Source organism: Malania oleifera, chromosome 10 (genome assembly GCF_029873635.1).
Source record: "Malania oleifera isolate guangnan ecotype guangnan chromosome 10, ASM2987363v1, whole genome shotgun sequence".
Lineage (NCBI taxonomy): Eukaryota > Viridiplantae > Streptophyta > Magnoliopsida > Santalales > Ximeniaceae > Malania > Malania oleifera.
In genome coordinates this window covers 12,031,331-12,054,667 of record NC_080426.1, presented here as the reverse complement: position 1 = coordinate 12,054,667, position 23,337 = coordinate 12,031,331, and the positions used below count along the sequence as shown (strand labels likewise).

The 23,337-nt window shown below is 34.8% G+C and overlaps 2 protein-coding genes across 8 annotated transcripts; one reads left to right on the top strand and one right to left on the bottom strand.

Moving 5' to 3' along the window:
• The first annotated feature begins 1,266 nt into the window (after positions 1-1,266).
• On the top strand, positions 1,267-5,653 carry LOC131167076 (probable serine/threonine-protein kinase PBL7). The gene is made up of 5 exons (XM_058125857.1): positions 1,267-1,464; positions 2,428-2,621; positions 2,883-3,072; positions 3,551-3,942; positions 4,926-5,653. Exons 1-5 carry the CDS (start codon positions 1,371-1,373, stop codon positions 5,187-5,189), a joined length of 1,134 nt encoding a protein of 377 aa, XP_057981840.1. The 5' UTR covers positions 1,267-1,370; the 3' UTR covers positions 5,190-5,653.
• Positions 5,654-7,822: 2,169 nt separating this feature from the next.
• LOC131167075 (uncharacterized) lies at positions 7,823-22,218 on the bottom strand. 7 transcript variants are annotated; one of them, XM_058125855.1, is made up of 19 exons: positions 21,811-22,218; positions 21,043-21,112; positions 20,164-20,715; positions 19,888-20,073; positions 19,667-19,780; positions 18,519-18,577; positions 18,162-18,228; positions 17,875-17,926; positions 17,677-17,769; positions 17,386-17,469; positions 17,046-17,270; positions 16,846-16,886; positions 15,784-15,845; positions 14,980-15,049; positions 13,040-13,120; positions 12,822-12,923; positions 9,412-9,536; positions 8,887-9,007; positions 7,823-8,326 (listed from the first exon to the last, which is right to left on the bottom strand). In XM_058125855.1, exons 1-19 carry the CDS (start codon positions 21,858-21,860, stop codon positions 8,201-8,203), a joined length of 2,280 nt encoding a protein of 759 aa, XP_057981838.1. In that variant the 5' UTR covers positions 21,861-22,218; the 3' UTR covers positions 7,823-8,200. The 7 variants fall into 7 exon arrangements, with proteins under 7 accessions (XP_057981838.1, XP_057981839.1, XP_057981837.1 ...); XM_058125856.1 differs by having other exon boundaries at positions 7,823-8,323; positions 21,811-22,165; XM_058125854.1 differs by having other exon boundaries at positions 19,667-19,783; positions 21,811-22,163.
• Between the last annotated feature and the right edge of the window lie 1,119 nt (positions 22,219-23,337).

The following is a 23,337-nucleotide window of genomic DNA, read 5'->3' as shown; positions in this document are numbered from 1 at the left end:
ACTTATTTTAACAAGTAAATCGAGTTGAAGAGTTTATGTTGTTTCGCAAAGGTTAGGGGGCTTTTAAATGCTATTTAAAAGCTTTAACTATGGATGGAAAAAATTACAAAAATCATGGTTTGTTCTAATTCAAAATATACTTTACAATTATTAACAATATATTATTGTTTATTATCGACAATTAACAAGATGTGCTAAAAGGACTAAAATATTTACAAGAATAATTCAGTAAACTAATTGTTCATATTAATATCCACACAAGATTATTTTCTTTTGTAAATTTTGTTTCTTTTTGCATTAAATAGATATTACGAACAAAGCACTGTTGAATGATACGACTATATATTCTATTTAATATTTTATTAAAAATGGTATTATGTATATGTAGGGATGAATATTTTAGGATTTTATGGCAGGGTTAAGATAAAATCATAAAACACACAATAATTTTTTTAAAAGTAAAATATATTTTTAGATAAAAATTAAAATAAAGTATTCAAAGAATAATTATTTATCATATGTTCAAATTTGTAAAAAAATTGTGTTGTCACCTATTTGCCATATTTATAAATATTGGGATAAAATGAAATTATTGTTCGAATTACCACGTTTATGTTTTCTAAAAAAAAAAAAGGAATTTTAAAGGGTTGCCATTCACTTTTATATTTTCAGTAATACTAAAAGTATTAATTCAACATTTTATTCTAAATTTTGTAATCAAATAACTTAAAATGTAGACATATACCATATACTTAGTATGTAACGACTCGTTTGGTTAGATGAAATAACTATTTATTTTATTGGATGTGTAATAAGAATGGAATAGACATCTAATAATGAAATTTGAAAATAATTATTTCTTGTTATAATTTTTTATATAACTAATTATAACTAACTTATTAAGATTAATTTATTCATAAAAATAGCAAACTAAACATAACCTAAGTGTTTGAAGTTCAAACCTTAAATATGAATTTAAATAAAATTAAAAAGTTAAATTTGATTTAATTTCACATAATTTTAAAATGCATTCCAAACAAGATCATGAATACATTCAAAATGAGAATTATATTTTATATCCTAATAGTCTCATTCTAAAATTAAACTATCATCTAAAATTGACCATAGACAGTGTACCCGTAATTTGGATGGGGAAAGAAATAGTTTACCCGTAATATGGGGGTGCGATTGGCAATATGCTAAGACACGAGGGCACAATTGCAAAAAGGCCCTTCAATGAAAAATACATATAGTTGAAAGCCCTGTGTCTGAATTCTGCTCTCTCTCTCTCTCTCTCTCTCTCTCTCTCTCTGTGAAGGTCTTTGTCTCGTGTTTATAGTTTTTGAGTTTGGTTTGCGGAGGAAGAAGCCATGGGATGGTTTCCCTGTTCCGGAAAATCAAGCAAAAAAGCGAAGAAGAGGCAGCAGAACAACAAGCTTCACGATCAGATCCCATCCGCTTCAGGTATTTCTGTCAATCCCTCTCTGATCAAAATTTAGTCCGAAAAACACTATCACTTCTTTACCCTACTCTTGCTTTTCATGCTCATTAATTTTCAAGGCTTCTTTGAGTGCTTTCATGCGTCTGAACCTTCCTGATTCGCTTAAAAACTGAAGAAGAACTTGTTAAATGCGCAATTGCTTTGGGCTTTCTTTCGTGGGTCTGTGGTGTTGTTGCGATCTCCGTTGATTTTGGAGGAAATGGGTTTGGAAATTTTTGCTTGAATTTATCAAATAATAAGAAGAAGAAAAAAATTTCTCGTGTGGCTGATGCATGCCATGATTCTTATACGGGCATGTTTTTACAAAGAAGTCGGAGTCAAATGTGGTAATTTCAGGGGTAATCTTAAATGTTAGGATTATGATTGTTTTTTTTTTGGTTGGTGGGATTTCAATTGCCGGCATTAGATTGCTTTTAAATCGTAGCTTTGACTTACGGGTTAATTCCATTGTTAATCTGACTTGCTTCGTTGGTCAGTCTATATGTATGCGAAGCTAAATTTCTCAGTTTTAAAGTAATGAAATCAGTTTGAGTTTCTTTTATGGGTTGTGCGTTTTTAACTGAAGAGCTGCTGATGTTAATTTATTGTGCGTGATTGCTTCAAAAGAGTATAATAGAATTTCACTCAGCTCATAATCATATCATGGCCCATCATTGTGCCACAATGAACGCTGTTGATGTAGCCACGGTGCCTTAATATTAGAGTTGCATCATTCAAAAAGTTTGAATTGGGTGTACTTTTCCCTCTCTCTCTTTGCTGTTTATTATAATTTCCTAAGCTGTTATTAATGGCTCTTATTATTTTTTTTTTGTTCTCATGGAAATCAAATTAAAGCCCATTAATGTTTTTAACACGGTACATTTATTTTGCTATTTGTATCTCCCCAGTTAGCGTTGATTGCGTTTTTATTATTGTTTTTGTTTTAGAAAAATTAAAACTGAATCCTTCACTGGATGTAAAGAAAGAGGCGTCTAAGGATGGAGGATCTGATCACATAGCTGCGCATACGTTTACATTTCGTGAATTGGCAGCTGCAACAAAGAATTTCCGGGCTGATTGTCTTTTAGGTGAAGGAGGTTTTGGCAGAGTTTATAAGGGACGATTGGAGAGCACCAATAAGGTATGTTGGGTTCATCAGATTTGGGTCGAAAAAATAAAGTGAAATAACAAATCCTGCACGACTGAATAATTGTTGCAAATATATATTATTATGCTTATCCTTGTCATACTCAAAATTTTGATGGTTTGATTTGATTTTCCATGGCTGTATCAATTTCTTTTTGAGTATTATAACGTTTATTGCTTTTGTAGTTATGGGTTGAACTTTGGCACCATACAAGCTCATTCTAAGACTTGGACCTTGTTATCTTGTGTGATGTAGATTGTTGCTATCAAGCAGCTTGATCGGAATGGGCTACAAGGGAACCGAGAATTCCTTGTTGAAGTATTGATGTTGAGCCTACTTCACCACCCAAACCTTGTTAACTTAATTGGTTATTGTGCCGATGGAGATCAGAGACTTTTGGTTTATGAATACATGCCGCTAGGATCTTTGGAAGACCATCTACATGGTAAGTTTGGTATCTTTTGTGTCCTAATATATTGATTACCAGGTCCAGCAGTGAGGGCTGTACAAGTACAGTTCATTCCACATGTGGTTTGTAATTAAAGGCTTGAGACCTAATTAAATGGGTCCCACCAAATATATTTGCATGAACAAAGGACGATTGAATGATTTTGTAATCATTTGTACTTTGCTATGGAACTTCAAAGCGAATGATCCATCATCATTCAGTCATATTATTCATGCACCGGCAATCTTCTGAGCTGCAAACTAGTTGTCACTTGTGAGTGCTATACTGTTGCATGGTATGTGAAATTATGGTGCTCAGCAATCTATGCTTTTGGTTTTAGACTCAGGTGCCAGAGGCCCCTACTCCCATCATGGTGCAAATTTATTGTGTTTCAGTTGCTTTATCTTACTTTGGCATGCCATTTTTTCCCCTGAAAATAAAGTTATTTCATCTGACATGATTATATGTGCTCCAGACCTGCCGCCTGATAAAAAACGACTTGACTGGAATACAAGAATGAAAATAGCTGCGGGTGCTGCGAAAGGCTTGGAGTATTTGCATGACAAAGCAAGCCCCCCTGTTATATATCGCGACTTGAAGTGTTCAAACATTTTACTTGGTGAAGGATATCATCCCAAGCTTTCTGATTTTGGCTTGGCCAAATTGGGTCCGGTTGGGGATAAAACCCATGTGTCCACTAGAGTGATGGGAACTTATGGATATTGTGCACCAGAATATGCAATGACTGGTCAGCTTACATTGAAATCAGATGTCTATAGTTTTGGGGTTGTTCTTCTGGAAATCATTACTGGCAGAAAAGCAATTGACAATTCAAAAGCAGCTGGGGAGCACAATCTGGTTGCATGGGTGAGTAAGAGAACCACAACTTGTCCAACTCTATACAGTTAGTGTTTAAATGTTTCTAAAGGCATTTTTCTTGAAATACATGTTGATGCCAAGTGAGATGACCTCAAGAAAAGATTCCCCTGAAGCGGTATCAAATCTGGACCATTGAATTTGTGAGTGGCATTTATGTATTGTTGATCTGTGATCATTGAAGTGGCCAGAAAAACATGTACGATAATGAGGTTCACCTTCTGGACCAGAAGTGCAACTGAAGATGGTTCTTATTTTTAACATGAACTTTGTACAGATATTGGTCTTGAACATGAGGCTGACAGCAAATCTCTGTAGACAATCCTTAACTCCTAATCATTTATTTTTGTTTCTATATATTGCTCTGGAGCATCTTCCCCTTTAAGATGTTTTCTAGTGAATTCTCGGGCATCTTCCCTTTTAAGTTGTTTTCTAGTGAACTCGGCAAACATCTTCTCATTTAAGATTTTCTTCTAGCTAATCTTGAATTTACACTTCATCCTGTTTGGAGTGGATTTGACTCAAGAGTATGTACACACTATGTTCAGGCCACTACTTAATTATGACAGGTTTACAATAGTATGCCAAAACATCTGGATAACCCATCATGGTCCTTGTGGATATACTCCTGACAAATCTCCACAAGTTAATGGTTCTCTGACCCTTCTGCTCCAATAGTTTAGTTTTAGGAGCTTCATATACCATGCCACTTGAATTAATCTTTACCCCTGCAAATCCTTTTGCTATTCTAAGTTCACTGATGCACATTTGTAGAATAAATTGACCAATAAACAGATTGGTTCAAATGTTCAACACGAATAGTATATTTTGGGATGTGAAAAAATGTACTTTGTAGAAACACCCTGTTTTTGCTTCTAGTGAAATCAGGGTGCCTTCTTTAAATTGGTAAAAATAATGAGGAAAAAGTGAGCGACTTTTGTTGATCTTCTGTAAATGTTTTGTCCATGTCACAGGCACGACCCTTGTTCAAAGATCGAAGGAAATTCAATCAGATAGCTGATCCAATGCTCCAAGGGCAATACCCGATGAGGGGATTGTACCAAGCTCTTGCTGTTGCCGCCATGTGTGTTCAGGAGCAGCCTACAATGCGACCTCTCATAGCAGATGTAGTCACTGCTCTGACTTATCTTGCCTCTCAAAAATATGATCCCGAAACCCAGCCAGTTCAAAACTTCCGCTCGTGCTCTTCCACGCCTAGAACAAGAAGGGAACAGTAATAATTTCTTATTGGTCTGAGAGAGAATAAGCCCAGAGGCTATTTTGAAATCATTTTATCATTGCAAGCAATTACACGAGATTTTTCAAGACATGATATGATTGCTGTCACCCCCCTGCTGTTGCACTGCTGTGGAATGGTTTATCTACTCAGGATGGGCTTGTCTTTGTACTTTGATGGTCATAGAGATTGGAGCTAAGTCATTCGCCATTGTTGGGGCTGCACCTAGTCACCTACAGTCTTATCTGTTGATCGAATTTTGCGTCTCTCCAGATAACAGGTTCAATTACAAACCTCTTGTGTTTGTTGTGAAAGGAGATCTTTTTCTTTCTTGAATCCCACCCCTCTCCCCTCACTTTTCTTATTGTACAATTTAGCTTGAGTTCCTTTCCTTGTATTTAAATGCTTTTTCTATAGGAACTGGTCTTTTCTTGAATAGTAAAACCATTTGATTATTGGTTATTAGATTTTCACCTTCTCACTGGTTATATTGCTCATGTGTGTGCAAATTTGTCCTTGTGTGTGGTTGTCTGCATCAAGATAGAATGTGCACTTGAGATCTAAATGCCCCTTACTCTGAACATTTTCTCCTTCCATTTGCATATTAGTATTAGGAAACTTATTTATCTTCTTTTGGAAATTTTGTGTTCCTTTTTTGTTTGAATTATACTGGTGTATTATGTGATTTTGAGTGTCCTGTTAGTGTGTGTGTTTTGTCTATGTTATTTAGTTTAAGCTAGCATCATCTTATTTTATTTTTTTATTAGATTTTGTGGTAGACTTTCCTCTTTTTATGTTTCTTTTTTGGTTTTATTGCTTCATCTTATTCTATCTATAATCCTAAGTTATTCTAATTTGTGAATTATTTGATGCATGCTTCGATTTTTTGTTAGCTTTGTTATATTAATTTTATTATTGCATTATGTGGTTTTTGTATTTGCTTTTTCTATGTTTTATATAGCGTATTTTGTTTTATTTTTGCTTTTGTTTCCATTTCTTGTTAATTTTAATATTTTATTTGAAAACTTATGCTTATATATGCACCTTTGGGCTCTCCTTTTATCCCCCCTAAATTGTTTTTAATTAAAAAAAAAATTCACTTTTTAAATAATTATTTTAATCATTCAATTTATTTTCTTCTTAAAGATGCATACTTTATGCGTTCAAAAAATACTAGTTATTTTTGAAATCCCAAAAGGAACAAGAAGCAATAACAAACAATTCCTTTACCCCGTACCCTTTACATTGAGCTATGGGGTTGTCGTTTTTGTTTGTGCCCGCCGCTTACAAGCTATTTTAATTTTTTTTTTGGTTGCTTCTATATATGCTACCCCTTTCCCTTTATATGATCTTAGTTTCGCATGACATGCTTATTTTTACTTTACTCTTTTTGGTCGTTTCATTGTATAATTAGGTTATTCTGACAATTTTTGTTTTTTTCCTTAGAAATGCACACAATGCATGTTAAAAAATGCTAGGTATGGGAGAGGAACTATAAATTTTTTACAATTTTCTTTTGGGGAAAAATTTTACCATGTGCATGTTACGTGAGCAATGAAAAGTTTGTATTGGGTGATTGTCCCCCACAATGAATTAGCAATGCTTTGGGCTTTGAAGAGATGATGCAATTTTTCATTGAGACGCAACCATATGTTTTAAATTGTGTAATAGGAAAAACATAAAGGAAAGAGAGAGTTCAATCATTGGCGATGCTTAGTACCACAGCTAGAAAGGGGTGGAAAGGATGTTCTTTTGGCTCGCTCCAAGCTTAAAATTGTTTGTTTGGTTTGCTGGAAACAAAAATGACATTCTTCTGTGGTGCATCTTACATTTTAAAATCAAGTTACATTTCGCAACCAAAATGTTTTGTAGGACTCCATTGAATTTAGTGTTGTGGAGTTTATCCTATGTCAAATCTTATGTGAGTATCTTGTATTCGGCCAAACATTTACAAGGAGCAATTGCATGAGTTTTATCTTTTCTTTTCTTTATCTTTTGGCTTGTTTTGGTTTTAATAATGCCCACAACATGCCCCTAGCTTAGATTGTCAGCTCCAGCTCATCCCCTCTTTGCCTGTTCTTTCGCTACACCAAGTACGAGCCTAAAGTTACGTCTAATCTGCTGAATGGTTATTATTATCATAAGGTAAATGACAATTTCAAATTTTTTATGAATCTATAATAAAGAATGGAATAAGTAATAGATAAAAATAATAATAATTATTTCTATCATAAAAGGCTTCATTGTATTTTTTATTATTCTTAAAAATACTTATTCTGCAAACTAAATATCACCTGAAAGTGCCTAGAGGAGGAGGCCTAACACCCTTTTAACCCATGAACAAATCAGAAAAGACAAGCTTAATTTGCTAATTTCAAAACAACAACAACATTTACACGAGAGATTTTGGCATTAAAATGTAACAAACTTGTTAATTTCTCTCATTTCGTTTCTTTGGTGTCGTCCAGCCTCCATTGCCCTCGTAATCAGTACCACCAATTTTATTTTAAAAAAGAAAGCCTACCATTTAAGCCGACTCTGAAACTTAAAACTACTATTTACGTCTCCTCATTCCCATCTACATACCATTAAAGCTCCTAGCTAATGCCAAACCAAGGTAAAACTTATGAAGACTTGGGCAAAGATTATCCTCAAATTTCTTTTGATAAAACCAACATAATCAATATCCATCCAATGAGAAGTGAAAATTTTAAGCAACAAAATAATACAAGAAATGAACCAAAGATTATACAGTTATGTAACCATGGAGCCCATGTTCTTTTTTGTTTTTTTTCCCTAACATTCTTTTCTCTAAACTATAATTTTAAGGACCTAATTAGAAAACAATGGATGGATCTATATAGCATAAATGGATCTGCTTAAAACGAAATGGGAGATGGGACTACTAAAGCCTTGCTGCTCCCTGAACTGATATCAACATAGGAGAGGATATGACGACATCCTGGCATGAAAAACATTTGAGGGTTTCACAATTTTTAAACATGGCTCTCTTTACTGTTTCTCATGCACTTGATGGCCGTTTCTGTCTTTCTGCTCAGTGCCTGGACTTTCTGCCTCATTACTACACTTGAAATCAGTCGGCTCCTCATTGTTTGGGGATTTCACCTGCTGCTGCTGCTGCATGCAGTATATGTGATTTCACATACATAGAAAAGTTAATTTGTACCGGTAGTTGTATCATTCCTATTTTGGTTAGAGCTCCTAGGAAAATGATACTTTGATAACTAAACACAGCATAATTGGGAGTTATATTTAGGGTTTGTCTGGAACACAAGTAAAAAGTACTTATCTGAAAAAATAATTATCTAAAAGTAATCTGAAATTACTTATAAGTTCCTTTTTTTTTTTTTTCAAAAAAAAAATATTTTCAGAAAATATTTATTTTCTTAAAAAAATAATTTCGAAAAGTACCTTTTAAAAATTAGTTAAAAGTCAAATGAAAAAGTACGTCTTAAAATAATACTGTGCTTCTAAAACAAGCACCCATGTTCTACTGAAACAAAGGTTTCCAGTAAAAGAGAGAAGAAATACATGATAACTATTTTGTTAAATTAGTTGTAAATGTGTCCTACAGACTGGCAGCCCACCTGTTCTATATCATCTAATGGCATAATAAATCCTACTTGCGTGGATAATTTGGTAATCATCCTTAACTGCAAATTGACATGAGAACTAACCTTGTTTCTGTCACGCCAGCCAAGCCCAAATGGCCTGGCTAGCAAACCAATCTTCCTCATCGGCAGCTCTTGTGAGGGTTCTTGATTGCTTCGTCCTGGTGAAGAATCTGAATTTACAGAGCTACAAAGCAAATTTATATTTGTCAAAATATACCAGCTACATCCAGAGGCATGAAAAAAAAAATCCCTGGGCCACAAGGCTCTCTGCTTTATGAGGGTAAGAGAAGGGTCGTCAGTGTACGCAGCCTAACCCCTGCAGAGATGCTGTTTTTTTGGACTTGAACTTGTGACCAACCAGTAACGAAGGAGCAACCTTATTGTTGATCCAAGGGTAAATTTCATGCATATGTTTCAAGTCTTTTCACATGTTTCAGACAGCTATATGTTGGAACAGAGGAAAGAGACTTGGAAGAAGAATAACAGATGAATATCAAAACCGATATTAAAAATCATGCAGGATTAATTTTTCTTGACATTAAATATGCGACTGCAAGAGCATATAAACCTAATATGTATACCACATACCGTGGAGAAGGTTGTGCTTTAACTTGGCCAGATTGATACTGCAAAGTAGCCTCCAGCATGGATTCTGCCATCACCGCCCTCTTCTCCATTTGAGCGAGCGAGGCAACAGCCTCTTCATATTTTTCCTGCAGGTTGGATCAGTAAAAATTACAACTTGAAACAATATGAAATATTTGGATCTAGAACACCAGCATCATGAAATTAAAAGATAAGTTAAACAACTACCAAATCATTAGGTCTAGCATTTTTACAAATAGATGCAGAGCAGCATGTAAGTAGGGGAAAAGAATTTAAAATAATGCAAGAGATGGTGACAGAAATAGGAACAAGGTCAATGACGAAAGCAACAACCATGGGCAGACTTGTAGTAATTTCAGTGGAGTCAATTGAGCCCAACTAATTTGGTTAAAAAAATATATGTATCATGAAATATTGAAATATTTTTGGAACTTTTCCTAATTTGACCCACTAACAGTGAAAGATAAAATTGCGGGTACTTTTTATACCTTAAAAAGGGAAAAAACAATCAACACCAATCCTTACAATCTTGCCAATTAAAATTAATAGCCAAATTCACAATGCCCATGTTGAACTTTGGGAGAATAATAACCTGAAACAAACATCTACGCTTAACCAAATCAAGTTCAGATCTTTACCTATCCAACAAAAAACAAACTTTGGTCATTTAGGAATTTGATCCATAAAGCATACAACAGTTGTGTTTTTAATTTTATCATTTTTAATTTTAAAAAAAAAAAATATTTTGAAGCATAAAGTGATGTAGGTTTTTCATTTTGAAACATAAATTCAGGTACATTTTTCATGACTTGTATGTATTTCGAAGATTTTGAAGTACTTCAATTGTTCTTGAAAATTAGTTTAAATGTGATTACATTTTTTTACAAGGGGCAAGTTACTGTAAAATTCTACCAAGAAACATCTATGGCAATGCCAGTGATAACATCCCCACCACCACCACCAAATTTAATGCATGAACATGCCATGAATCAGTTTGAAGGGGGGGAGGGGGGGAAGTACAGGAAATACTGGGGGAGAAAAAGGTGAGGGCGGATGAAGAAGATGATAATCATGACAACAGCAACGATGATGATTGAAGGCCATGTACTATAGAATCATAAATCATCACCACCATTGTCATAACATGATCCCAAACTTATACCCATCCACTAAAGCCAATGGCTTGCTTTTGAATTGTGAATCTGTTCACACCATGTTGATAAATAATAAAAACATATTGAGGTTTTTTGAAGCAAAATTGTTGATTAATTTGTCAAAGAGTGGACCTCCAGGCTGCCAAATACCACCAACAATAAGACGGTTTCCCTAGAAGATGTGAAAGGAAACTAGCAATTTAGTGGGTTGATAGCCTCCTTTTGCCAAGGGTTTGATGTCTTACAAGATTAGAAAAGCATATACTTCTTTAAAGGAGCATAATTAATGGATCCAACTCTCACCTCATGTGGGGAATATGATATGGCAATAGAACACAAACACAGCTCGGTCCAGTGTGGAACCAAAACACAAATTCAGTGCCAATAACTAGTGGAAGCTCCCCCAATCTAGACAGACACAGCTAAACATGACTGTGAACATTAAAAGGGTATACAATATGTAAGAATACACTGGACATAAAGGAAAAAAGATTATTTTTTTAAGATAAAAGCAGAATATATATATATATTAAGAGAGAAAGATATACAAACAAAAGAGGATAAGACATTCTCAAAAAAGGAAACTAAAACAGAGAAGAAACAACCCAAAACAAAACTGGTCACCCTCCGAAAAAAAAAACCAAATAAGAGCTACCTTAGAAAGCCCTGTTTCAAACTCTTTCCATCATAATTAATACAACACTGCAAAGTGGACAATTCCTGTTGTCCCTTCCTAGCCTTACTTTTACCACCATCCAATTGGACTTCCTTCCCCTCCCGATCAGCTCATAAGTCATAACTGCAAACCCCTTTTAGCAAATATTGAAAGCGAGACCCAGAAACAGACAAAATAGAAGCCTCAGTTTGCTCAATCATATCTCTTTCTTGCCTATTCCATCATACTCTGAAGCATGAACTCCCTCTAAAACATCCATTGGAGGTCAAGGCCTATAAGAAAACTCCCTCAATGAATCAGAAAAATCTTATCCAAGCCTAAGTTGTTAGTCAACCTCATTGATAATTAACGCCCCATATAATCAAAATCATATCCAGCTAACCCTCCTTGCTACATACATCACCCCGTTTCTTCTTCTCAAAAGGATTATTCTCGCTAACCTTTTAGTAAAACCTTTTTTCACTAAATCTCTCTTTTAAAAAGTAAACTAACCTCGCATCTGCACTCATTCGCCTTTCAGCTCTGCTGAGTATTCCCCTTTTATATGATGATTAGATGACTTGTATTAAGTACAATCCCATGCACGTTCATAGTGACGCATAAATAGTTTAGTGGAACTAAAGCATGCTGACAAGCCCAGCTTGGTCAAAGTAGGATGTTGAGATAAAATAACTGGAATTCATATTGAAGAGGAATTTGAGTTGGCTGATAGAACAATGCCTTTGGAGCTTGCTTACAAAATCACCTTGATCAAAGCAGGAACATTTGAGAGAGAGAAATGGGATCAGCAGAATTCATCATAAAATGAGAGTCCAGTTAATGTAGTTTGAATAATATGGAAATGCAAAACAAAAGTTGATTACAGAATCCCACAAAGGTTGTTTCAGTTCACAATAAAAAAACTAGTCAGAGAGAAGCAGGCAACCCTGCGGATGACGTGTCTCAAGAAATTAATGAATGCAAATATGAGTGCCCATGGTTCAGTTTAATCCCATTTTTAATACTCTTATGTGATTTGAATGAAACCACATCTATAAGGAAACCAAACTAAAATATTAGGAGTACAATCTGGTTTCAATTTATCCAAAATATGAAGTATATATGTAAAATCAGGTTATTTTATATATAAATACATTCCAAAGATACTATTTATCTACTTTATCTATAAATAATATTTTCATTCTATGAATCAATAACCCTGTAGTTTGGATTGGAATATTTAAGTATCAAAGCCAATCAAGCTGTTGTTTCAAACCGAACTGAAACAAAAATTTCAGTTTGCTTCCGTTAGCAGGTCAAACTGAAAGTGCATACTTATAAATTTGGGTTTAAAGTTGAAACCCTGTAGTGTTCGCCTCTTGCCAAACCAAAAAGCTAAGAGAAAGTTCAATAATGATTACACTGAAGACTTGTAATGAAATAATATATAAAAACTATTTGCTTTAGGGAGGTTACATAGCTTATTCAACTTCTTAGTTAAAAGCATAACATAACATTAACACAAAATTCAAAAGAATGTGTAAGAAAAACGTCAATGCACAAGCAAATCAAAATAAAAGAACCTGAAGAACTTGTGTGGCATATCTTTGGGCTGCTGCATCTTGCTCGGCAAATCTGCGAGCATCTTCAGTTACCTTTTGTTCTTGCTCCACTCGCATCAAGACCTATAAAATTAATAAGTGATCTAGCAATAGCAATTAATAATGAAAAGCCCTTAACATGATTAGTTAAAGAATAGAGATACCAGGTAGACAACCATAAAATGAAACAAAAAAGATACCTGAAGCATGGCATGCTCTTGTTCCTGCTTCTCAGCAAGGGCTGTTTGAAGTCCAGCAACCTCTTGCTCCAATTGCTCAACCTGGACAACATAAGCAGGTACTCAGCATGACAGCATGCAATGCACATTAACAGGTTTTCTGAGTACTGAAAAAAAAAAAAACTAACAAGAACTCAGATGATAAACAAGCATCTAACTTGACAACAATGATTGGCATATCCCCGATTGAAGTTATTAATAAATCAAAAAATTGTAATTATAAAACAAATCAACAATCACAGCAATTAAGAAAACTATAACACCTACTTAGGGCCGAGATGATAAACAAGCATCTAACCTGACAACAATGATTAGCATAGCCCAGGTTGTAGTAATTAATAAAATCAACAAATTGCATTTACAAAACAAATCAACAAACACAGTAATTAAGAAAACCATAACAACTACTTAGGGCCGAGCAAACATAGATGCATGCCTTCAGAAAATTCTGCAATCATATGTATATCAATTTCTCATAGAAATGTATACAAAATTTCGATCTTTGTAATTCAGATGCATCAGATGTTGATAGCTCAATCAATGCAAGCAAGGGAAGATGAAAACCTTCTGGAGAAACTACATTTTAAGATAATGATTGGTTTTTGAAAAATTACTAAGGGATAAAATGTTTTTTCTTCTAGTAAAATTGTGCTTATTTACATTGGGAATTGGTCTGTTTTTTAAAGCCTCCCAAGGGGATAAAATGTTTAAATAAAGTTTAAACACACTCGATGTGTTTTTCATATTTACTATTAACAAAAATATAACTAAATAAAATATGCCAGAAGAAAACAAATAAAGAAATTCAAAACCAGAAAGAGAGGTCAAACTAACACATACATCAGATCTGGAACCCCTAAAATCAGCAACGCAACCAACAACCAGTATATTAGAAGCTCCTTTAATCTTTTTACTGTACTTTCGGAACATGGAAGTTTAAGATGCAAGGATGCTTAACGAAGCCTGTCAATATTTTTTATAACAGCATCAACCAAAATTCAAAATATTTACAACTAGATGTAGATACCAAGAAAAAATGCCTATTTTATCATATATTTTTTCACAGAATTCTCCAACGAATGACTACTTTTTCCATTGTCAATATTGAACCCCAAACCTCCCATAGCATGCCTCACTGAATAAGATTTTTTTACCACAGAGCTGTCTTACATATTTAAATTCATCTGTTCCTCAATAGTTGACCTTACTGAAAGTGTGGAACCATGTATTTTACTGATTATTATATTTCTCAATTGCTAATTTTCAATTCACACAGAATAACTCCCAAGGTTTGTACACCACTTCTTTTCTTCAAGTTTGTGCATTTTAAAGAAAAACATCATCTTCTGATTCCGTTCTTTGCATTTTCTTATTTCTGTTTAATCTAGCCTCTTCCCCTTTATTGCATTGCAAGCATCCAGTTTCTCATGTCAATATAATTGTTAGATATTATGTAATTCATGCAAAATAGAGAAGGTCATTGTCTAACCACAGATAATCCTCAAGGAAAAATGAAGTTTACAAACATAGGTGAGGCAGGGCTGAATGCTATAACCATAGCACATACACATGCAGGCAAGCATGCATATGCATGTGTGCACACACATCTTATTATAGCTTCACTATGCATATGGGGAGGGAGAGAGAGAGAAAGAGGGAGTCGCGAGCTTATTACAATATGCATAAGTTTGTAAAGAGAAGGAGATTAGGAGTGAAGTAGAATCAATAACATTAAAGTCACACAAACACAAGTTTCTTACAATGTCGCCTAATAACCGCATAACCAGCAAGGATAGCATAAACAATAAATATCTCTGGCTGCCAAAATTGGGGGGAAGGTGCAGGAGATGAGGGAAGAGAAGTAAAGGAGAATGGCACGTGTAAAGGTGCTAAGAAGATACCCTAGCACTCAATTGGCGCCGATTATCTTGCTTGACCATTTCCATCAAAGCTGTCTCTAGCTCCTCAGCCCTGAAAACAAAGCAGGAAAATAACTGAATATCAATTATCTATCAAGCAAAAATAAATAAACAAATACAAACCAAAATACATCTAAGTGAATTTTAGAATTTCCCAGCCCGTGTTTTTAAGGCTAGTGAGAATTAAGAAGCTCCATACTTCCAGCTTGGAATATAATCAAGATATATTAAAAACTGCAATATTTTGGAAATTAGAATTCCATTATTTGCAAACAAAGTCTCTCTTCTTTGTATTATACTTCTCAATCATAAATTAATACAATCTATTAATTGAGGATTTTGATATTATTTCCCTATATTTGTTTCCATAATAATATTTTGCAGAAAAACCGATATACATTTTGCATTTTTAAGGTAGCTTGCATGTTTGAGTATTGAAACTCCAATTGAACTTTTTTTTTTTTTTATTTGTGTCATTTTCCTCTAATTTTCTCCAAATTTTCTTTAATTTATCTTTAGTTGCTTTTCCTTTTTTTTCCCCCCTGCAAATGGTTCCTGCATTAACTTACAGTTGACTACTAATATTTTTTTCAGAAATGCACAGACAAACATGAAAACAAGTATGTTAACATCATTGTACATAAGATAGATCGCATAAGGTCCAACAAAACCAACACTAATTGGGGTCTGATGAGGCAAAAGAAAAAGGAGTGCCCTTGATATATAACTTATTACCAACCAAAGTTTGAAAAGCTGATAATGCAACATCAAACGGATAACAGAAACCTGAGGAGAGATGATCTTTTCTCCTCCAGCAACCTGCACAATTCAACCTTCAACCACACCACCTGCACAGCATCCGCACAGTAGAATTTTGAAAAAGGTCGTGAGATAACTACTCCAGTTGACCACTTAACAAGAAGTTCAAACATTAATGACCTCAAAAGGACATATACTATGACCAAAAAAAAAAAACGTCCATAAAATGATGCAACACCCTTCCTCCAAAAGACAAGTTCAATAGTTGCAGGTTTCTATCCTAGTCATCTAACATTTTGCGTGCAAGAGGCCAGGTTGAGAATAAAAGGGAATACAACATTCAACCTCCTTTTCCTTCTCATTTTCAGTTGAGTAGAGCAATTCACCATCAATTGAAGAAGCAATGTGCACTCAAAAACTTATAGGTAATAGTGAATATACCTAGCATTATTTACTCTTTATTTGAGAATAGAACATAACAATAGATTATCTGATGCAAATCAGGCTCATTTATCAACAAGTTCCACAATAACTTTAGTTATTTTCCACCAACAATACATCAACAATATGCCACAAGTGCTAAGTTTGAATATGAAGTTCTAAGGCAACCATCTATCATCAGATTTATAATGCTTCTCTGTCCATAAATGAATCAGAGGATAAGACAGTCCTGGGCCAATTCCCTATAAATATAATTCACAGTTAAATGGAAATAATCATGTAGCATGTACACAATGCCCAACTCAACAATCCTAGTACTCATGGAATTTGAGTATTATACACCTAAGAACTGGTCACTTTTTTTTTTTCTTCAAATCATACCCAGCCCAACACTGGCATCAGCAAGATAACAGTTGATCATGACTCTCAAGGGAAACAGTTCGTGTCTTAAAGATGAAACAGCAAAAGAAATAGCAAATCAGTTATCTGTATATTTCTACATTCTACAATAGCAAAAGGCAAAGACACAGTTGTCTAATGACAGGGCTGAATGAATACAGACAGTTTCGGAAACATTTAAGAGTTGATTCCAAGATAGAGGGAATGGATAAGATATCGTTCTGCAGAAAAATGAAAGGAATAAACTACCTGTTCTTGAAGATCTGGAACAGCATCAATCTCTACATCCCCTGTCAAGCCAATAAGAAATTGATCAACATTAGTGGATCCAGAGTCGATAGAAGATACTGCACCATTAGTTTGTGCATCAGCCACTCGTTCTGTTTTATTTGAATCAGTCATCAGAGATTCAGGGTCATGCTTGAAAGTCAATAACTTAGATGCCAGACCCTGTGAATCCCTCCATGCCCGAAGCCCCTTTGATCGTTCCTCAAGAGCAGCCATTACAGCCGGTCGATGTTTATCTCTCGACGCTTGCAATCTGGATTCATTTACATTTTGGAAACCCATGCAAGCTGTCAAGACAAGTTGACTACTATCAAATGTTGATCCAGCCAGTGTCTGCAGCAAAGTAACAGCATCTCCAGCATCTTTGGTTGTTACCAAAGCAGGACCTACATTAAACTGAATAAAATTAAGATTCATGCTGCAAAACATTCTAAACAGATAATTCATGTCAAATGCACCTAAAATGCATCAGATCAACGAGACAATCGTTTTACCCAGTACCATATAACTCCATCAATGCGAGGGCTGTTCTAAATAGCATGACGCGATTTCCTTCGAAAAGCACCACATCCCATATTCGAAGAACTGGAGTCAAGATAAAGATAACAGACAATTGGTAAACTCGCATCTAGAACAGTATCAACGCTCATGTCATAAATGGCAGTGAAAACATCAGTAGGAAGGCCAAACATTTGAAAATATCCAGACAACTTTAATTGCATACTCAAGAAAAAGATATTCAATAAAAATTATCAAGCTATAAATTTTATGCAAGACAACATAGAACCTGACCACTTTCCCATGGAAGCATATTCATAAAAATGGAAAGGAACCATGGTCCAGTAACCCAGGCCACCTGCACTCCCAGGTAATCCAGATGATTGACTGCGCCACAAGCACACGTAAAATAAGAAACCATCCAATTTCAGATAAAGAATACAGTTGGGAAAGACAATATATCAAATCATAACAAGAAAGTGAGAAACAAACCCAATTTAGGAAATCTCTCCCGCACCAGCTCCTCAAAAACAAGTTGGTCCACCTGACAGCATAGAAACTTGACAAATAAAATTTTAAGGTCTTGTACCACCAATTTACTGTGGCCTATATAAGAGATTCTTCAACTTCATTTATACAACTAGTTTAAGGAGAGAAACCTAGAGCTGAAAGAAAATCATAAATAAAATAAATGCAGTGGGGTAGTAATGCATTACATCTTAAAAACTACCTAAAATAAAATTACCCAACCCAAGAAAAAATTAGAAACAAAATATTACCTGAGATTCTATCATCTCCTCTGAATAATAACCATCGAAATAGTCATCAATAATGCCCATCAAAGTCCTGAGAATTTCTAACCATGTATGAGTCTACATAGCCTGTTAAACTGTAATAATAGAAACCAAAATGATGCTTATGACGCTGCACTAGATAGAAAACATTGTGTCATGTATTCTTCCATGATATAATTGAATAATAGAAAGAGTAAATCAAGCCTATCATAATAGAAATTACAACAAACATGTTCCATAATCAGAAAACGCTCCCTCTACTGGATTTACACAGCTTTTCTTTCACATAAACTCAAGGTGTGCCAAATTTAAAATGCAGACGAATAAAATTTCTGAACATACCAAAAGGCGTTTTCTTCAGGCATTAGCAGCAATAATAAGCCAGCAAAGAAATTCATGGCCTGGACATACATTAGACCAAGTAAGAGTAAGGACAGGGAGACAATATGCACACACATGGGGAATAAAATACAAGCAAACTGAAAATATTACTTATAGTGGCAGAACAAAATTTTATAGCAAAACAAAATATATTCCCATAAGAGGAGCCGCCCATGGAACCCTTCTGCTGCACCATAAACTTGATAATCTTGCTTAGATCAGTCAAATTGGAAGTTTAAAATTTCATATCTCAGATACTTCTTTTTTTGATAGATTAATAACAAAAATATTAGAAAAAGAAAAGGAATACAAAAAGTAATTAAAATAAAATACAAGCAATTTGATTAGATCAGTAAATTTGTCTCCTGTCAACTGTTTAAGATGCAGCAATTTTAAACATGAAGCTGCTACAAACATTACTGACCTGCATAACTAAACATTGGCCTTGTATTCCTTTGTTTTCTGTTTTGGAAAATTAAGCATAAGTCGTACATTTTCATATGCTCAGTGCTACTGCGATAATATAATACTAACGCCTACCAACTCACTCCTTAAACAAAATAAAGATTGTGCTCGTTCAGAAGCTAACTCATTATCTAAAGGCAGGGTTTCGCACATTGGGTCCATTATTGCAAGGATGATATAAAACTAATCCACTGCCAATAGGAACCTCCATGGGAGCAAATGGCACTTACCATTGTGAAGAATTATTTCTCTGACTTTTAGCCAAGTGAGTTGGTGGTGGAGACTACACCCATTATTTGGAGATTTTATATGTGCACTGAGCTAAATCTTGTTGACTCATTTCATTTTTGGAATGAGCAAAATTAAGCCATAATGCATGTTTAGACAAATTAGAAATTAAGAACCAAAATATTACATGTGTTTTTCACTTGCCATTATAAAAACTGCATGATGAGTGTAGAACGTTGAGTTGCTGGAAGATGCATATATGTTGTGCATCTAGGAATACAAATGTTGCAACCCGCAAATATGAAAACTAAAGTATCATAGACATTTCTAAAGCAATAGTTCCTTTCTTTTTGGTTAAAATATATTAGCGCCACATCTATGATAAAGTGTGCATAAACTCTTCTGAATTCAAATACCTGACAGTAGCCAACTGAGGGGTTATGTCGAGCATATGCTGTAAGTAGACGCCTCAAAGCATTTCTACCATCCTCATCCAGAGCAGGATGACCTGGGAATGTTCGAGGCAAATCCTGCTGTCAGAAAAAAAAATAATAAATAAAAATGAATTTGACTGAAGGTAGCAAGTACAAAACTTAGAAATTGAACACTAAAGTTCAAATCCCAACCACGTTATGACCTTTTCAATTTGTCCTTTCCATTTCTCAGCTATACACGCAGAATCTGCAGATAACCCCTTGCTATTGTCATCTGATTGCAAATCATGCTGCTCCATGTTCTTGCCAGACTTAGTTTCTGGAGCCAACAGATCTTGATAGTAGCTCTCCACACGGCGTGCCCTTGCACCCACAAAGGCTTGCCAAAGCTGCAATTGTGAAAATATGGCAAAAATCAAGCTTGTTCAGAGAGAGTGAGAGAGAGAGAGAGAGAGAGAAAGAGAGGGAGCATAATATACCTCTCCTCTGAGAGCCATTGGCACTCCCCCACGTACAAGGCACTCTAGCTCTTCTTTCCAAGGGAATAATGATTCAACATCACCAGCATTGCTCGCAGCTGTGGAACTTACATTGTCACTTGAAGGGACATCTTGAACCAAGTCTGACCTCTCCACATCATAAAACTCCTCCTCAGAGTCCTCCTCCGATGCTCCTTTTGGGGATCTAGCCTCTTCGATAGGAGTAAGAGGCTTTGCAGGTCCATTGTCAGGCTCAATTTTTGACAAGTTACTCCTTTTTACGCGATTACTCATCATCTTCTCAATGGCATGAAGGGATGGTCTAATCGGAGTCCATATTTGGACCATGTGAGTTTTTGCCTCAGCTGCCACTGAACCATGATTTTTATCACTATAATCATCTTCTTTGACTCCATTCTCTGAGTTAGCATCTGTTTCTTGCTCAGTCTCCCCAGCATGCTCTGGCCATAATCCATTTAGCGGCAATTGAGCAGACTCTGTTTGCTGTTCCAAAAAGTCTTTCCACCTTTCTGATCTTTCCTCCTCTTCTTCCTGAAAACATAATGCCATCACTCATGCTGGATATAATCTTTATTGGCCACTTTTGGCTCCATTTGGTTGCTTGAAAAGAAAGAGAAAGAAAAGGTGATAAAATCAAGTAAACTTTTGAATCTTGAACTTCAGTTATATGAGTGTGATAGACACCAAATCAACAATAACCTCCATGCAAATACTCCAAAATTTTCTTGAAAACTAAAACAATAACGAAAAAATAATAATTCAAAAATGCTTTCCTTATCTTTTCCCTTTTCCTTGGTTTCCTCGGAGCCCAACAAAGAAAATGAAAATGAGAAAAGTAAATAAAAGAAGCAAAATAACCTTGTAGATGTTAGCATATTCCCTGTATCTTTGCAAGTGCTGAGGTCTCACAGCAAACCCATAAGCATCCCTGTTCACAATTCACTACTAGTTATGTCAATTTTTCAGTCACAGTACTCAACAATAAATTTGAAATAAAATTCTTAATACCACGCCAAATCAAATCTGCTCAAAACTACGTCAAATATAGGAACATTGAGTCATCGCGTTAGCAACAACAACGCTGCTCAATTTACCAGCAATCGACCGCCAAAAACGCCCACCCAACTGGACAACGGCAAATTTCGCGTAATATCTCAATCTTACCATCCATAGAGTTTTGCATTGCCTAGCGAAAAGTCAAATCACTTATCTTCGCACCACATTTCACTCGCCAAACCAGAACTCCACTACACACACTACACTAAACCTAGACCTACCAGCATATCAAGCACAGTTCAGATCAGAATCACGGAGTGATAGAGAACTAAAAAGAACACCAATCCACATTACAAAGCAATTCACCCAATCTATCCCGCCATCAAAATTCAACGGATTCAAAAAAACAATCAAATCAAGTCTACTGTCATTTCAAACCAGGAAAAGCTAAATCCTCCACGACGACGCAATGATCATCGACCGACGCAAGTACTCGGACCATAATACAGTAAAAATCAACACGACACAGACACAAACTGAAGATCGGCGAGACAGTGAGTGAGCAAAAACCCTAGAAAAGTGAGAAAACGAGTGCGGAGGATGGAGTGGTGCGCGGAGAGTTGAACGTACCTTTTGAGTTCGAAAGAGACGAGAGGGTTTTTCAGGGCCTCGACCTTCATGGCAGCGGCGTGGATCGATTCGATTGGCGAGAGTGAGCAAGAGAACCGAAGTCGCTGGCTTGCAGAGGAAGATCTTGAAGACTGTCCTTAAAATTTCTGCAACTGAATTTGCAGAAGAGAGAGGGGAGTGGGGGTGGGGGTGGGGGTGGGGGAGTGAGGCAGCTTCCGGCGGGCGTGCTTTGGGGGGTTGTACTAAAGAGGAGAGAGAGGGAGAGAGAGAGAGAGGAGGCGGAGGAGGGCACATGCAAATGGGGCCGAGATTACCGTCACGTTACATGTGCCATTTTCGTAGCACGGAGAACCAAGACACGCACACAGAGGGCTACCCAGCGGAAAGAGAAGAATGGATAGTGGTGAACTGGATGGGATCTGGTGATGCCGAGACTATCAAGGTTCGGTGGGCTCGAGTTTTGAGGACCGTAGATCTGCTTTGCCTGTAGTACTTCTACTTTTTTAAAAAAAATATAAATAATAATGATTTTAACAAGTGGACAAACTTATATAACATCTAATAACAAGTATCCAAATATGAGACACTTTTATTAATTTATTAATTATAACAATTAATTATATAATATTTATTTTTTGATAATAACTTTTTTGACAACCTTATAAACCTCTTTAAATTCTTGTTTAATTAATGCATTTTTTATTTTTAAGTAATGTTATAATATCGTGTCTTATTAAATTATTAATTAAAAACTCATAGGATTTCTCGTTTGGTATAAAATTTATTTAAATTTGTATTATGCAGACCATATAATTACATAATTATCTTTGTATCTTTATAAAAGCTATAAATAAGTGCATTTAAAAATATTCCTACCAATTAAACTTTAAATATTACATAATAATTTTTTTATTTTACTTTTGTGATATTTTACTTTTAAGAAATTTTTTGAAATATTTGTAAATGTTATTATATATTTAGAATAATAAATTTTGAATGCTAAATTTTAGAAAATAAACCAACCTTTGTAATATTTTATTTTAGGAAATTTTTTGAAATATTAGTAAATATTATTATATATTTAGAATAATAATTTTTGTATTCAAAATTAGACAAAAACTTTTTTACTCAAAAGTTACTATTTCAATTATTTATAAACTTAAGATTGTGAAATATATAGTTAGAGTTTGTCTCGTAACTACTAACCAGTATGAAACGTGAGGAGAAAACGATAAAATGGATATATAAACTATGAGAGGCCTTATGCTATGTATGAGAATATAAATTCAAAACTAAAGTTATCAAATTTTATGTGTTAAACAGTGTGATTTAATAAACAATGTGCATTAATTACAAATAATTTTAAAACTAAACTAAATTAAGTTTCTAATTAATTTCATATATATATATATATGTATATATATATTAATATCTTGATCATCATAAAAGTTTAATATGTATCTAGATATTTTATTGGACTAGTTATTGCATTTTGGCCATTTGGTAACAGAAATATTATAATTAAAG

Excerpts from the sequence above, each read along its gene's own strand:
- LOC131167076 (XM_058125857.1), top strand. The coding sequence starts at position 1,371 with ATGGGATGGTTTCCCTGTTCCGGAAAATCAAGCAAAAAAGCGAAGAAG. Across the intron at positions 1,465-2,427 it reads TCAGATCCCATCCGCTTCAG|AAAAATTAAAACTGAATCCT; the intron begins GTATTTCTGTCA and ends TTTTTGTTTTAG. Across the intron at positions 3,073-3,550 it reads TTTGGAAGACCATCTACATG|ACCTGCCGCCTGATAAAAAA; the intron begins GTAAGTTTGGTA and ends TATGTGCTCCAG.
- LOC131167075 (XM_058125849.1), bottom strand. The coding sequence starts at position 21,860 with ATGAAGGTCGAGGCCCTGAAAAACCCTCTCGTCTCTTTCGAACTCAAA. Across the intron at positions 18,578-19,666 it reads CCTCAGTTGGCTACTGTCAG|GCCATGAATTTCTTTGCTGG; the intron begins GTATTTGAATTC and ends ATGTATGTCCAG. Across the intron at positions 18,229-18,518 it reads CCTGAAGAAAACGCCTTTTG|GACTTTGATGGGCATTATTG; the intron begins GTATGTTCAGAA and ends AGAAATTCTCAG.